This window comes from Nyctibius grandis, chromosome 22 (assembly GCF_013368605.1).
Source record: "Nyctibius grandis isolate bNycGra1 chromosome 22, bNycGra1.pri, whole genome shotgun sequence".
NCBI classification, from domain to species: Eukaryota; Metazoa; Chordata; class Aves; order Nyctibiiformes; family Nyctibiidae; genus Nyctibius; species Nyctibius grandis.
The window spans coordinates 1-14,377 of NC_090679.1; the positions used below are offsets into that span (position 1 = coordinate 1).

Consider the following 14,377-nt stretch of genomic DNA (forward strand, 5'->3'; position numbering starts at 1 on the left):
GTTGGAAAGAAGGTTAGATGGATGGATGGAAAGAAGGATGGATGGTTAGATGGAAGGTTGGGTGGATGGATGGATGGATGGTTGGGAGGATGGAGGGATGGAAAGAAGGTTGGATGGATGGAAGGTTGGATGGAAGGTTGGGTGGATGGAAGGTTGGATGGATGGATGGATGGATGGAAAGAAGGATGGATGGTTGGGTGGATGGATGGAAGGTTGGGTGGATGGAGGGATGGATGGATGGTTGGGTGGATGGAAGGGGTGGATGGATGGATGGATGGAAGGTTGGGTAGATGGAGGGATGGAAGGTTGGATGGATGGATGGTTGGATGGAAGGTTGGGTAGATAGAGGGATGGAAGATTGGGTGGATGGATGGATGGAAAGAAGGTTGGATGGATGGTTGGATGAAGGTTGGGTTGGATGGATGGAAGGTTGGGTGGATGGATGGATGGTTGGATGGAAGGTTGGGTGGATGGATGGAAGTTTGGAAGGTTGGGTGGATGGAAGGTTGGATGGATGGATGGATGGATGGACACCCCCTTCCATGCCCCATCCCTCCCAGAAATGCATTTCAGCATTAATTGTTTCTCCAAACAACGGCAGAAGATGTCCTCAGAACCACGCGTGCAGCGGTGGCGGGGGGCGGGGACAGCGGTGGCTTCTCTGTCCCCAACCCTGGGGTGGCTCTGGAGATGCTGGTGCCACCTGGGGTGGAGGGTTGAGGTGCAATAAAGTGGACCTGGGTTGCCGTGATTTGATTGTTGATGGTTGAGTGAGAAGCTGGAGAACCTGGTGGAGCTGGGGCTGGAGAGCTGGAGCTTCCTGATGGTGGAGATGGGTGGGGTGGCCTTGGGGTGCTCCTGCACCCAGGAAGGGCTGCGATGGGGCCGAATTCCCATGGATCCCACCATCAAGGACATGTTGGAGTTGTGGGATGGTGGGAACAGGCTCTGGGATGTGGCTCCTGCACCACTGTGGGGTAGTGGCATGGGTGGGCTCCTGGAGAGGTCCAAAAGGGACCCCATGAGCAGGTAGGTCCCATCCTGGGTGTCCTCACCAGGGTGGGCTCCTGGAGAGGTCCAAAAGGGACCCCAGGAGCACCTATGTCCCATCCTGGTTGTCCTCACCAGGGTGGGCTTCTGGAGAGGTCCAAGAGGAATCCCATGAGCAGGTAGGCCCCATCCTGGGTGACCTCACCAGGGTGGGCTCCTGGAGAGGTCCAAAAGGGACCCCACGAGCAGGTAGGTCCCATCCTGGGTGTCCTCACCAGGGTGGGCTCCTGGAGAGGTCCAAGAGGAACCCCAGGAGCAGGTATGTCCCATCCTGGGTGACCTCACCAGGGTGGGCTCCTGGAGAGGTCCAAAAGGGTCCCCAGGACCACCACGAGCAGGTATGTCCCATCCTGGGTGTCCTCACCCGGGTGGGCTCCTGGAGAGGTCCAAAAGGGACTCCAGGAGCACCATGAGCAGGTAGGTCCCATCCTGGTTGTCCTCACCAGGGTGGGCTCCTGGAGAGGTCCAAGAGGAACCCCAGGAGCAGGTAGGTCCCATCCTGGGTGTCCTCACCTGGGTGGGCTCCTGGAGAGGTCCAAGAGGAACCCCATGAGCAGGTACGTCCCATCCTGGGTGTCCTCACCTGGGTGGGCTCCTGGAGAGGTCCAAAAGGGACCACCATGAGCAGATATGTCCCATCCTGGGCATCCTCACCAGGATGGTGGCATGGGTGGGCTCCTGGAGAGGTCCAAAAGGGACCCCATGAGCAGGTAGGTCCCATCCTGGGTGTCCTCACCCAGGTGGGCTCCTGGAGAGGTCCAAAAGGGTGGGCAGAGGCACCCATAGGTGTGGAGACGGGTCAGGGTGGGGTTTGGAGAAGACAGGAGGTGCTACATGAGATGAAAACCACCCATTGTGGTGTGAAGAACCTTGATGAGTCCAACTTCCTCCAGCACGACCACGGTGGTGGTGGAGGAGCCCAAAAGTGGTGGGACGCTCCTCCAGATGTGGTCTTCTCCTGCAAGAAGCTCCAGATGTGCCCCAAAAAGCATGTTGGCAGCGGTGGGATTCGAACCCACGCCCCCGAAGAGACTGGAGCCTTAATCCAGCGCCTTAGACTGCTCGGCCACGCTACCCTGGTGGTGCGATTTGACATCATTACATGGAATAATAAGGAAAAAATTAGGGAGTTCGGTAAAAATTAATAATTAAGGTTTTTTAAGGTGGGGTGGGGGGGGTCTCAGCCACCCCGGGGGGGTCATGGTCCTTTTGGGAGCCAAAAGGGGTTGGGGACATCAAGGAAGGAGCTTGGGAACAGTCTCCCCCCCCCCTCAATTTTCTACCCCCCAACTTAAAAATAATTAAATTTAAATTTTAAATTAAATTTTAATTATTTTTAATTGAAATTTTATTAAATTTAAAGTGATATTTGAATTTTGAGCGAGGTGTTGTCACACCTTGAGATCTTTGGGCCAAGGATCTTCATCCCTTCCAAGAAAAACCCCCCAAGGTCATGGAGAAGGTCACATTTGTCACCAAAAATTAATTAAATTTCATCATTTTTAATTGAAATTTATTAAAATTTCAAGTAATATTTGAATTTTGAGCGAGGTGTTGTCACACCTTGAGATCTTTGGGCCAAGGATCTTCATCCCTTCCAAGAAAAACCCCCCAAGGTCATGGAGAAGGTCACATTTGTCACCAAAAATTAATTAAATTTAATCATTTTTAATTGAAATTTATTAAAATTTCAAGTAATATTTGAATTTTGAGGGAGTTGTCACACCTTGGCCCAACCTTGAGATCTTTGGGCCAAGGATCTTCATCCCTTCCAAGAAAAGCCCCCCCAAGGTCATGGAGAAAGTCACATTTGTCACCAAAAATGAAATTAAAATTAATTATTTTTAATTTAAACTTTTTAATTTAAAGTAATATTTGAATTTTGAGGGACCTGCCATCATCCCTTGAGATCTTTGGGCCAAGGATCTTCATCCCTTCCAAGAAAAGCCCCCAAGGTCATGGAGAAGGTCACATTTGTCACCAAAAACCCACCGCGGGTCCCTGCCCCCCCCCCCCCCAGCAGCAAAAAAACCCCTTTATGGTGTTTCCACCCCCAAATTATTGCTGTTTTTTTATTGGTAGAGGTGGCTTTGGTGGTTGTCTTCTCCTCGCCCACCTCCAAGGGATGGAGGGCGACCAGGGGTGACACGAGATGGGAAATCACCGACACTTCCCCCCCCCCCAACCCCGGCGCACCCGGAAGTGTTTCCCTCCCCCCCCCCGCATCCCCCTTGGCTTCTTCCTGTCCCTCCGCGCAGCCACCCGGGGCCACCAACGCGGGGTGGTGGCATCTGCTGAGCTTCCCTGGGACCACCGGTGAAGTGGGGAGGGGGGACCAGGACATCCCCCACCCACCCCAGCGCTGAGGAGAGGAGGAAGAGTCGTTCACCCCCCCCCACCCCCAAAACGAGGCTTTTCAGCCCCAAAAATCAGCGTCTGGATGGAAGAAGGAGCTGAGATGGTGGCACCTGGTCCCAGGAGGAGCGAGGAGATGGGTGGTCCCTGGAGCGTCCATGCAGGTGAGAAATTGGGGGGTGGGAGAGGACACCCCCCCCCTAAGTAGTCCCATCATTTAACCCCACCCATGGGTGAGGATCATACCAGTGGGGTGGTCCTTTGGAGATTGTCCCTCCATGGTCGCCCTCCATCCCATGGTGGGGTGGTGCTTTGGAGATCATCCCTTCATGGTCGCCCTCCATCCCATGGTGGGGTGGTCCTTTGGAAATTGTACCTCCATGGTCATCCTCCATCCCACGGTGGGGTGGTGCTTTGGAGATCATCCCTTCGCGGTTGTCCTCCATCCCATGGTGGGGTGGTCGTTTGGAGATCATCCCTCCGTGGTTGTCCTCCATCCCATGGTGGGGTGGTCCTTTGGAAATTGTCCCTCCGTGGTTGTCCTCCATCCCATGGTGGGGTGGTCCTTTGGAAATCATCCCTCCGTGGTCGCCCTCCATCTCACGACTCCTCACCGGTCCTTGGAAACCGTCACCGATGCGTCGGGTCCGTCCCACCCCGGGGCAAACCGTAACTCAGTGTCCATCTAACCCCGCAGGAGATGGGACATGGAGGGAGGATGAAGGTTGCTGCATGGAGCAGGGATGTCCTGATGGAGCAGAAACCGTGGTAAAACCTGAAGGGAAGAACCATGGGAGAACTTGTGAGAGCAACCAGGGGATGGAGGGATGTCCAGGGGTGGAGGAGAAGGACCAACTCACCCGTGGCCAAGGGGAACGGCAGCTCTTTGCAGAAGAAACTCTCTACGGATGTTCTCACTGCGAGAAGTGCTTCCAGGACAGGTCGGAGCTCATCTGCCACCAGAGGTTGCACGGAGGAGGAAAGACCTTCAGATGCCAAGAGTGTGGAGAGGAGTTTGAGAAGAGCTTGGACCTTAGTTGCCACCAGAAAAGCCACATGGTGGAAAAACCCTACCAGTGCTCCACGTGCGAGAAGTTCTTCAAGGACAGGTCCACCCTCATCAGACACGAGAGGGTGCACACGGGGGAGAAGCCCTACAAGTGCGTGGAGTGCGGGAAGAGGTTCACCCGCAGCTCGGACATCGTTGTCCACCAACGGATCCACACGGGGGAGAAACCCTTCGAGTGTCCCGAGTGTGGGAAGAGCTTCAGCCAACGCTCCAACCTCTTCACCCATCGCGTCGTGCACACGGGGGAGAAGCCCTACAAGTGCCACCAGTGCGGGAAGACCTTCGCCCGGAGATCGGAGCTCACCATCCACCAGCGGACCCACACCGAGGAGAAGCCCTACCAGTGCTCCCAGTGCGAGAAGTCCTTCCGAGGGCGGTACGGACTCTTCAGGCACGAGCGGTTGCACACGGGGGAGAAACCCTACGAGTGCGGCGAGTGCGGGAAGAGCTTCGGCCAGAGCGGGGACCTCATCACCCACCAACGCTTCCACACGGGGGAGAAGCCCTACCAGTGCTCCCAGTGCGGGAAGTTCTTCTGCAATAAATCCAGCCTCGTCAAACACCAGAGGTGGCACACGGGGGAGAAGCCCTACAAGTGCCACGAGTGCGGGAAGAGCTTCGGGCAGAGCACGGACCTCATCGCCCACCAGCGGACCCACACCGGGGAGAAGCCCTACCCTTGCGCTGAGTGCGGGAAGAGGTTCACCAGGAAATCCAGCCTCATCGTCCATCAGCGAGGACACAGAGGATGGAGAACCGGAGAACGCTCAAGATGTGGGAAGAGCTCGGAGGAAGACCCCACCACTGATGCTCCCAGGATGGGGCTCATGGGAGATGTCTCGTCCCCATGCTCTGCAAAGCCCCTCAAGGAGGCATCAAGTCTCCTTGAGCAGCAGAGATGATGGAGAGGAGAAAAATAACTCACAAGTGCCTGGAAGAGGAGAAACTTGGCTTGACTTGGCTTGGCTTGACCTGGCTTGTCTTGGCTTGACCTGGCTTGACTTAGCTTGGCTTGGCTTGGCTTGGCTTGGCTTGGCTTGGCTTGACTTGGCTTGACTTGTCTTGCCTTGGCTTGACCTGGCTTGACTTGGCTTGTCTTGTCTTGGCTTGGCTTGACCTGGCTTGACTTGGCTTGGCTTGGCTTGGCTTGACCTGGCTTGACTTGTCTTGTCTTGGCTTGACCTGGCTTGACTTGGCTTGGCTTGGCACCAAGATCACGCAAGACGAGAAGAAACGAGTCAATTTATATCAAATACATCAAACATTCAATAAATAACCCGTTTCTGGGTCATCATTGCAGGAGAACGGTTGTCTGTGGGTAGGATGAAGGTGCCACCACGAGAAGAACCAGTGGGAGCTCCATGCTGGGGGGTGTTGGGTTTTATTGGGAGAACACGGTGGTGTGGGGACGCAGGTTGCCACGCTTCCCATCTCGGCCACCCTCCGTGCCCACGTACCCACCAAAGTGGTCCCAGTGCTTCCTCAGTACTGGTGCTATGGCTGGAGTGAGCCACCAGGTTCATCTTCCAGCCATGTGAAGCTGCTCTGTGGTGTAGCCCAGAGGCCACGCTGATGGTACTGGTCCAAAACTTTCATGCCTGTGCCCAAAATTCGAGGACCTTCACCTACATCTCCATATCCACAGTGCACGATGGTTCCCCTGGACCTTGGTGGGCATCCAGCATCTCCAGCACCATCAATCCTGCTGGTACCGAAGGACCGTGAGGTGGGGGGACAAGCCAGGAGGGCAGCCCATAGGGTGGGGGAACATCTAGGGTTGAGATGGAGCTTGGTGCTCCTCCAGCAGAACCAGGCTGGTGGCCCCACAGTGGGTTTGAGGGATCTGGGGGTGGTTCCAAGTGATGTGCTGATGTCCTAGTGACCGGCATCCTTGGAGATGTCCAACCCTCACCTGGACACGGCTCTGAGCAAAATTTATCATGGATTTATTTCTTCTCTCCTCTCAGACAAGCGACCCTGCCTGTTTCCCACCTCAGATGGAGCCGAGGAGATGGAGCCATGGGAAGGTGACCCCCAACCATGGGAGGAGCTGAAGACCCTGGGAGACCCTCGCAGAGGTGGGAGCTGCACCCCAGGGTCCCATCCTGGTGCTTTATCTTCTGTCTTTCCTCCTTTCTGCTGTGTTTCTTCTCCTAAGTGATATTATTACTTCTAACCCAGGAGGACGTGGGATGGAGAGCGAGGATGAGAAGGTTCTCCAGCAGGAACGTCCCAAAATGAGCAGCTCATCATCTGTAAGCTCAGAAGACAACTTTTGGGGGGTTTTCAGCAGAGAAAAGGGGGTGTAGATGCTCCTGGGCTTCAAGGATACCCAGGGAAGGACACGCAAACACCTCCGTGCATCATGAAGGAACCTGCAAAGTCCTCAAGGAACCCACCACCACGTCCCAAGCCCTCGTTGTGCACCAGAGGATGCACCTGGGAGAAGAAGTCTACGAGTGCCTCAAGTGTGAGAAACGGTTCAAGAACCGGTCGATCCTCCTCAGGCACAAGATGCTGCCCACGGGGGAGAAGCCCCACAAGTGCCACGAGTGTGGGAAGAGCTTCGGGCAGAGCACGGACCTCATGGAGCATTGGTGGACCCACACCGGGGAGAAGCCCTACCTGTGCCGGGCGTGCGGGAAGAGGTTTGGTAGAAGATCCAACCTCGTGGTGCACCAGCGAGTGCACGGGGTGGGTGGAGTCCACCAACGTCGGCAAAAGCTTCCTGGAGAACTTGGCTCTTCCAATCCATCGCGATGTCTTGATGGAGGATCTCGATATCTCGGCCCCGCTGAGCATCAGTGACGCAGAGAAGGGAAAAAAACCATTTCCTGGAGGAAAAGAGCGAGAAGGTGGAGGAAAAGCTCAGAACTTCCTGGATCCAGAAGGAAAAGCGCAGAAGAAACGGCCACTGGTGTACGGGAAGTGGAGGATCTTCATGGTCCACGTTGGAGACAGCAAGGATGGGGGGGGGAAATACCTGTATAGGTGGTTTAGAGTAAAGCGTGAACCTATTTACTAAATAATGTGTATTTTTCTGATTTTTTTGTGATTTTTTCTGAATTTTTGTGAATTTTTGCAACTTTTTGCAAAATTTTCCAACTTTGGGTGACATTTTTGTGAATTTTTGCAATTTTTTAGGGATTTTTTTGCGATTTTTTGCGTTTTTTTCCAAATTTTTGCAAATTTTTGCAACTTTTTGCAAATTTTTGCGACGTTTTTGTGATTTTTCACGATTTTTGCGATTTTTTTCTGCGATTTTTTTGCATTTTTTTAGAATTTTTGCAAATTTTTCCAATTTTTTGTGACATTTTTGTGAACTTTTGAAATTTTTTGGTGATTTTTTGTGATTTTTTTCCGAATTTTTGCGAATTTTTGCAACTTTTTGCAATTTTTCCCAACATTTTTGTGAATTTTTGCAATATTTTGGTGATTTTTTCCGAATTTTTGCGAATTTTTGCCACTTTTTGCAATTTTTTCCAACATTTTTGTGATTTTTGCAATTTTTTGGTGAATATTTTGCGAATTTTTGCGAATTTTTGGTGATTTTTTGGTGTTTTTTTTTAAATTTTGGAGAATTTTTGCAAATTTTCGCAACATTTTTGTGAATTTTTGCTTTTTTTTGCAAATTTTTGCTGATTTTTTTGGTTTTTTGAGAATTTTGGAGAATTTTTGCAAATTTTTGTGGGTTTTGGCATTCGCTGCATGGCTCCCGTGTGTCCCTCTCCTGATGGTCCTTCCCCATCATAGCAACATGGTCCCCAGGCACCTCCTTTGCCACCTTTCCCCGTCCTTGGATCATCTCCAAGCTGAGCCTCTGCTCTTGTCACCATCAGCCATCACTGGTGTCACCATCACCAGTCCCACCTCACCGTGGTCGTTGGGGAAGGTGCTGGTGCTCCTGCCATCACGGTATCTCCTCTACACCTATGAGGGCTGTGGTTGGACCACCCTGTCCTCATGCTTTGGGCTGGGTGACCCATCCCTAGATGGGATGGTCCCATCACCTTGTCAGCTGGTGCCCAGGAGATGGGAAGATCCCTACTGGGAAGGCACCTGGGCAGATCTTGGCTGTGGTGGCCACCATGGGCAGCTGTAAGTCTTTGGAGGAAAGGGGGGGAGATCAGGAGAGAGGAGGGAATGAGGAGGTAGGTCCCACCACACGGAGAGGAGAAAAGGGAAGAGGAAGATGAAGCCAAAGAGCCAAACCTCTTGGTGAAATACCTGGAGCATCCCAATGGCTGTGGACCTTCTCTCATGCTGGGTCCTGGAAGCCTGGTAGGGGACTTGCAGGTCTTCTTCATCCCTGTGTCCAGCACAGCAAAGCCAAGTAGATGCTGGCTCTTGTGGAAACCAAGGCAGAAACCATCTGGCCAAAGAGACCAGTTTCCCCAGTTGTGGTCAGGCTTTAGTTGGAGTTTCCTCCACCAAGGCTTGGTTTTGGCTCCACTAACCAGATCTGAGCACCTTCCAAGCTCAACCCCAGCTCAGGAACAAGAGACATCCACCCTACTCCCTCAAAAAAAACCCCTTAACTCGCAAAAAACCTGTTGGGAAAGTGTGATTTCCCCAAAATTTGCTTCCCACAAGGACGCAGAACTGGAAGGGATGAGGACCAGCCCTTGGCTTCACCAAGATCTCCCTGTTGTCCCCTGGTCACCAACATCTTTACGAAGCTCTTTGCAATTTTCCTCTCTTCAAAAGCAAAGAAAAATTCCATATTTAGGTAGAAAACCACCAGGAGAACGTGATGTTCCTCAGGAAGAGGGCGCCTTTTTTATTGAGGTTGTCTACATACGAGGGGGAGGGAAGGACGCGGAGGAGAAGACATTTCTGCTGTGACTTTGGGGTGCTGGTGGGTACCCAGTCTAGGAAATGTCACAGGATTTAAGGGTGGGATTTAAAGACAGATGATGGGATGACACGACGGCCTGAAACAGCCTAATGGGGAGTGATGGGAGCGAGTGGATGGTGGACCAACACATCGAGCCCGTTGAGCAAACTCAAGAGGTTGGACGTTAGGTTGGACATTAGGAAGGATTTCTTCTCAGAAAGGGTCGTTAGAGCTTGGAAGGGGCTGCCCAGGGATGTGGTGGAGTCACCATCTCTGAAGGGATTTAAAAGCCATGGAGATGTGGTGCTGAGGGACATGGTGGCCTTGGCAGTATTGGGTTAATGGTTGGACTTGATGGTCTTAAAGGCCCTTCCCAACCCAAAAGCTCCTTTACAAGCATTTCTTCTCAGGAAGGGTCATTAGATGTTGGAAGGGGCTGCCCAGGGAGGTGGTGGAGTCACCATCTCTGGAGGGGTTGAAGACAAGACTGGACATGGCACTTAGTGCCCTGGTCTAGTTGCCATGGTGGTGTCAGGGCCATGGTTGGACTCGATGAGCCCAGAGGGCTCTTCCAACCTCATTGATTCTGATGGGAACAAGTGGATGGTGGACCAACACCTCGAACCCTTTGAGGAAACTCAATAATAAGAGGAAATAATTAGGAAAACAAAGTATATTATGTATTCATCAGCCTACTTTAGCTCATTTGCATATTTTAACTGTTACAGTCCTTAAAACCGAAGCATTTTACCCAGGAGAAGCGCTGTGGTTTCATGTCCAACATCTCAAGTCTTCCCAAAACTCCTTCCCTGCTCCAGGCACGTACAAAGAGTTTCTCCCCACCGTTATCTCCGGTGTTCGGTGGGGTTTGACCCCTCCTTGAAACCCTCCGCGCACTGGGGGCACTGGAGAAGGTCCTTCCCCTCCATCACGTCAAGACGTGAGTTGGGTTGGAAGCTTCTCCCACACTTCTGGCACTTGCCGAGGCGTCGGTGCACCCTCTGATGGACGATGAGGTTGGACCTCCTGCTGAAGCTCTTCCCGCACACCGGGCACGGGTAGGGCTTCTCCCCGGTGTGGGTCCGCTGGTGGGCGATGAGGTCCGAGCTCTGCCCGAAGCTCTTCCCACACTCGTGGCACTTGTAGGGCTTCTCGCCCGCGTGCAGCCGCTGGTGCCGCACGAGGCTGGACCTGTTGCTGAAGAACTTCCCGCACTGGGAGCACTGGTAGGGCTTCTCCCCCGTGTGGAAGCGTTGGTGGGCGATGAGGTCCCCGCTCTGGCCGAAGCTCTTCCCGCACTCGCCGCACTCGTAGGGTTTGAGCCCCGTGTGCAACCGCTCGTGCCTGAAGAGGGTCGACCTCCCCCTGAAGAACTTCTCGCACTCGGAGCAGTGGTAGGGCTTCTCCCCGGTGTGGGTCCGCTGGTGGACGATGAGCTCCGAGCTTTGCCCGAAGCTCTTCCCACACTCCTGGCACTTGTAGGGCTTCTCCCCCGTGTGCATCCGCTGGTGGCGGAAGAGGTTGGAGCGGTGGCTGAAGCTCTTCCCGCACTCGGGACACTCGAAGGGTTTCTCCCCCGTGTGGGTCCGTTGGTGGACGACGATGTCCGAGCTACGGGTGAACCTCTTCCCGCACTCCACGCACTTGTAGGGCTTCTCCCCCGTGTGCACCGTCTCGTGCCTGATGAGGGTGGACCTGTCCTTGAAGCACTTCTCGCACGTGGAGCACTGGTAGAGCTTCTCCTCCACGTGGATCCTCTGGTGGAGGTGGAGCTCCGAGCTCTGCCCAAACTCCTCCCCGCACTCGTAGCACTTGTAGCGACGCTCCCCCACGTGCCGCCGCCGATGCTGGAGGAACTTGGCTTTGTCCCCGAAGCATTTCCCACACTGGGGACACTGGTAGAGTTCTTCTCCTCCGTGGACCTTCTCATGGACAAGAAGCCTCGAGCGGTGGATGAAGCTTTTCCCACACTGTTGGCATCTAAAGGGCTTTTCTCCTACGTGGACCCTCTTGTGCCTGACGAGCAGCGACCGGTCGCCGAAGGACTTCTGGCACTTGGGGCACCCGTAGAGTTTTTCTCCTGTGTGGGTCTTCTGGTGGACGATGAGGTTCGAGCTCTGCCTGAAGGACTTCCCACACTCGGGGCATCCATAAGGTTTCTCTCCGCTGTGGATCCGCTGGTGGACGATGAGGTTGGAGCTCTGCCCAAAGCTCCTCCCACACTCGTTGCACGTGTACTTCTTCTCCCTTGGGGTGGTTCTACTCTGGGCTTTGGATTCTTTGAGGACCTTCAGGTTGCCTCCATGAGGGATGAGTTGATCGCCTTCCATCCCCACGTTGCTCTCAGGAGCTGCCTCCTCCCACCAAGGGCTCTCCAAAACGTTTCCTTCTCCTTCCGCTGCTGCGACTGGGTGTCCCCCTCCTTGCTCAGCACCTTCTCGCTTGGGGTTTGGCTCTTCCATCCTTCTTCTGGCCGCGCGTCCTGGTGGCAAACAAGAGCCAACATCTGATTTCTCGGAGGGAAACCACGTCACGGTGGGGTGGGGGGTGGTGGATAAAAGCAGAGAGGAGGTGGGCCACCAGCTGAGGTGGGAGTGGGAGCTGAGGTGGCCACCTCAACCCCAAGCACTTGAGGGAGGGGGAAAGTGGGGGGGTTTAGGTGGTCCTTCCATGGCAACAAGCTCCTCACCTCCAAGGGGGTCTCCCAGGGTCTCCCCTTCTTGCCCCCCCGGGGGTTTGGGTGGTCCTTCCATGGCAACGAGCTCCTCACCTCCAAGGTGGCCTCCTGGGGTCTCCTCTTCTTGCCCCCCCGGGGGTTTGGGTGGTCCTTCCATGGCAACGAGCTCCTCACCTCCAAGGTGGCCTCCTGGGGTCTCCTCTTCTTGCCCCCCCTGGGGTTTGGGTGGTCCTTCCATGGCAACGAGCTCCTCACCTCCAAGGTGGCCTCCTGGGGTCTCCTCTTCTTGCCCCCCCTGGGGTTTGGGTGGTCCTTCCATGGCAACGAGCTCCTCACCTCCAAGGTGGCCTCCTGGGGTCTCCCCTTGCCCCCCCCGGGGGTTGGGGTCCGGCACCTCCTCAGCTCGCTCCATCTAAGGTGGCTTCAGGAAAGGGACCCCCCCCCCCACCCCCGGGGTGTCACCCCCAGGGGCAGCCGGCACCCAGCGACCCCCGGCCTTGCCCCCCCCCCCACCCCCGGTACTGCCCCCCGGTGATGTCCCCACCGTCCCCCGGTGCTGCTCCTGCCCACCCCTCCACGGTCCCGGTGCCCCCCCGGGCCGCCCCTCCGCATCCCCCCGTGCTCCCCCCGCCCCGGTCCTACCCCCGGTCGCCTCCGGTGCTGCCCCCCCCAGCCGCTCCCGGTACCGTCCCCGGTGTCCCCTCCGCATCCCCCCGTGCTACCCCCCCAGTCCTACCCCCAGCCGCTCCCGGTACCGTCCCCGGTGCCCCCTCCGCATCCCCCCGTGCTACTCCCAGCCGCTCCCGGTGCTGCCTCCGCCGCCCGCCCCCGGTACCGTCCCCGGTGCCCCCCCCGGCCGCCCCTCCGCGGTCCCGACGCTGCTCCCCGGTACCGTCCCCGGTGCTTCACCGGCCGCCCCTCCGCAACCCCCCGGTGCTACTCCCGGCCGCCTCCGGTGCTGCTCCCGATCCCAGCCGCTCCCGGTGCTGCCTCCGCCTCCGGTGCCACCCCGGCCGCCCCTCCGCATCCCCCCATGCTCCCCCCCGGTGCTACTCCCAGCCTCCTCCGGTGTTGCTCCCGGTGCTCTCCCGGTCGCTCCTCCGCATCCCCCCGTGCTTCCCCCCGGTGCTACTCCCATTCTCCTCCGGTGTTACTCCCGGTGCTCCCCCGGCCGCCCCTCCGCATCCCCCCGTGCTCCCCCCCGGTCCTACTCCCAGCCTCCTCCGGTGTTGCTCCCGGTGCTCCCTCGGCCGCCCCTCCGCAACCCCCCGTGCTACCCCCGGTCCTACTCCCATTCTCCTCCGGTGTTGCTCCCGGTGCTCTCCCGGTCGCCCCTCCGCATCCCCCCATGCTCCCCCCCGGTCCTACTCCCAGCCTCCTCCGGTGTTGCTCCCGGTGCTCCCCCGGCCGCCCCTCCACATCCCCCCATGCTCCCCCCCGATCCTACTCCCACCCTCCTCCGGTGTTGCTCCCGGTGCTCCCCCGGCCGCCCCTCCACATCCCCCCGTGCTCCCCCCCGGTCCTACTCCCACCCTCCTCCGGTGTTGCTCCCGGTACGGTCCCCGGTGCTCCCCCGGCCGCCCCTCCGCATCCCCCCCCCCGGTCCCCCTCCACGCTGCTCCCGCCCCTTCCTGCACACCGGCACCCCCCCCACCCCGGGGGGGCGGACCCGGGACGGGGCGGGGGGCAGCTGGGGAAGGAGGTTCCGGAAGTTTCCGTGCGGGTCACCCACCTCCCGGTGTCCCGGTGGCTTGGACGTGACGTGCTGGGGTCGGTCCTGGGTCACTTGGACCCGCCGAGGTCACCCATGGCAAAGCCTTGGCTCGGCCGCGTGGGTGCCGGGGTCACGCCAGCACCACGTGTACCACCACCGTGGGAGGTGGGACCCCGTGAGGTGAAGAGCATGAGAAGTCATCCTGAAGTCACGGTGAAGAGACTCACCCCAACTCATCCCATCCCAACTCATCCTCATCCCAACTCATGCCATCCCAACTCATCCCATCCCACCCCAACTCATCCCATTCCACCCCATTCCAAGTCATCCTCATCCCAACTCATCCCATCCTCATCCCAACTCATCCCATCCCACCCCATTCCATCCCAACTCATCCCATCCCAACTCATCCTCATCCCAATTCATGCCATCCCAACTCATCCCCTCCCACCCCATTCCAAGCCATCCTCATCCCAACTCATCCTCTCCCATCCCAACTCATCCCAACTCCCCATCCCATCCCAACTCATCCCACCCCAACTCATCCTCATCCCAACTCATCCCATCCCATCCCAACTCATCCCATCCCATCCCAACTCATCCCCTCCCAACTCCCCATCCCACCCCATTCCATCCCAACTCATCCCATCCTACCCCAACTCATCTCAACTCATC

At 56.4% G+C, this 14,377-nt stretch overlaps 2 protein-coding genes and 1 non-coding gene across 8 annotated transcripts; 1 reads left to right on the plus strand and 2 right to left on the minus strand.

Moving 5' to 3' along the window:
* Positions 1-2,044: 2,044 nt before the first annotated feature.
* On the minus strand, positions 2,045-2,126 carry TRNAL-AAG (transfer RNA leucine (anticodon AAG)). Its single transcript has one exon. It is a non-coding gene; the product is annotated as a tRNA-Leu (tRNA).
* A 1,186-nt stretch (positions 2,127-3,312) lies between these two features.
* Positions 3,313-7,480, plus strand: LOC137672776 (zinc finger protein ZFP2-like). Of its 3 annotated transcripts, XR_011049636.1 has the most exons (4): positions 3,313-3,569; positions 4,103-6,200; positions 6,442-6,552; positions 6,656-6,812. XR_011049636.1 is itself a non-coding variant. In XM_068417173.1 (3 exons), exons 1-3 carry the CDS (start codon positions 3,491-3,493, stop codon positions 7,280-7,282), a joined length of 1,485 nt encoding a protein of 494 aa, XP_068273274.1. In that variant the 5' UTR covers positions 3,313-3,490; the 3' UTR covers positions 7,283-7,480. The 3 variants fall into 3 exon arrangements, 1 of the variants encoding a protein (XP_068273274.1); XR_011049634.1 differs by having other exon boundaries at positions 4,103-6,552; XM_068417173.1 differs by lacking the exons at positions 6,442-6,552; positions 6,656-6,812 and adding an exon at positions 6,982-7,480 and having other exon boundaries at positions 4,103-5,207.
* Positions 7,481-9,231: 1,751 nt separating this feature from the next.
* Positions 9,232-12,964, minus strand: LOC137672711 (zinc finger protein 271-like). Of its 4 annotated transcripts, none has more exons than XM_068417113.1 (3): positions 12,881-12,964; positions 12,325-12,409; positions 9,232-11,793 (listed from the first exon to the last, which is right to left on the minus strand). In XM_068417113.1, the coding sequence occupies exons 2-3, from the start codon at positions 12,398-12,400 to the stop codon at positions 10,157-10,159; spliced, it is 1,713 nt and encodes a 570-aa protein (XP_068273214.1). In that variant the 5' UTR covers positions 12,401-12,409; positions 12,881-12,964; the 3' UTR covers positions 9,232-10,156. The 4 variants fall into 4 exon arrangements, with proteins under 4 accessions (XP_068273214.1, XP_068273212.1, XP_068273211.1 ...); XM_068417111.1 differs by having other exon boundaries at positions 12,082-12,409; XM_068417110.1 differs by having other exon boundaries at positions 12,001-12,409.
* Between the last annotated feature and the right edge of the window lie 1,413 nt (positions 12,965-14,377).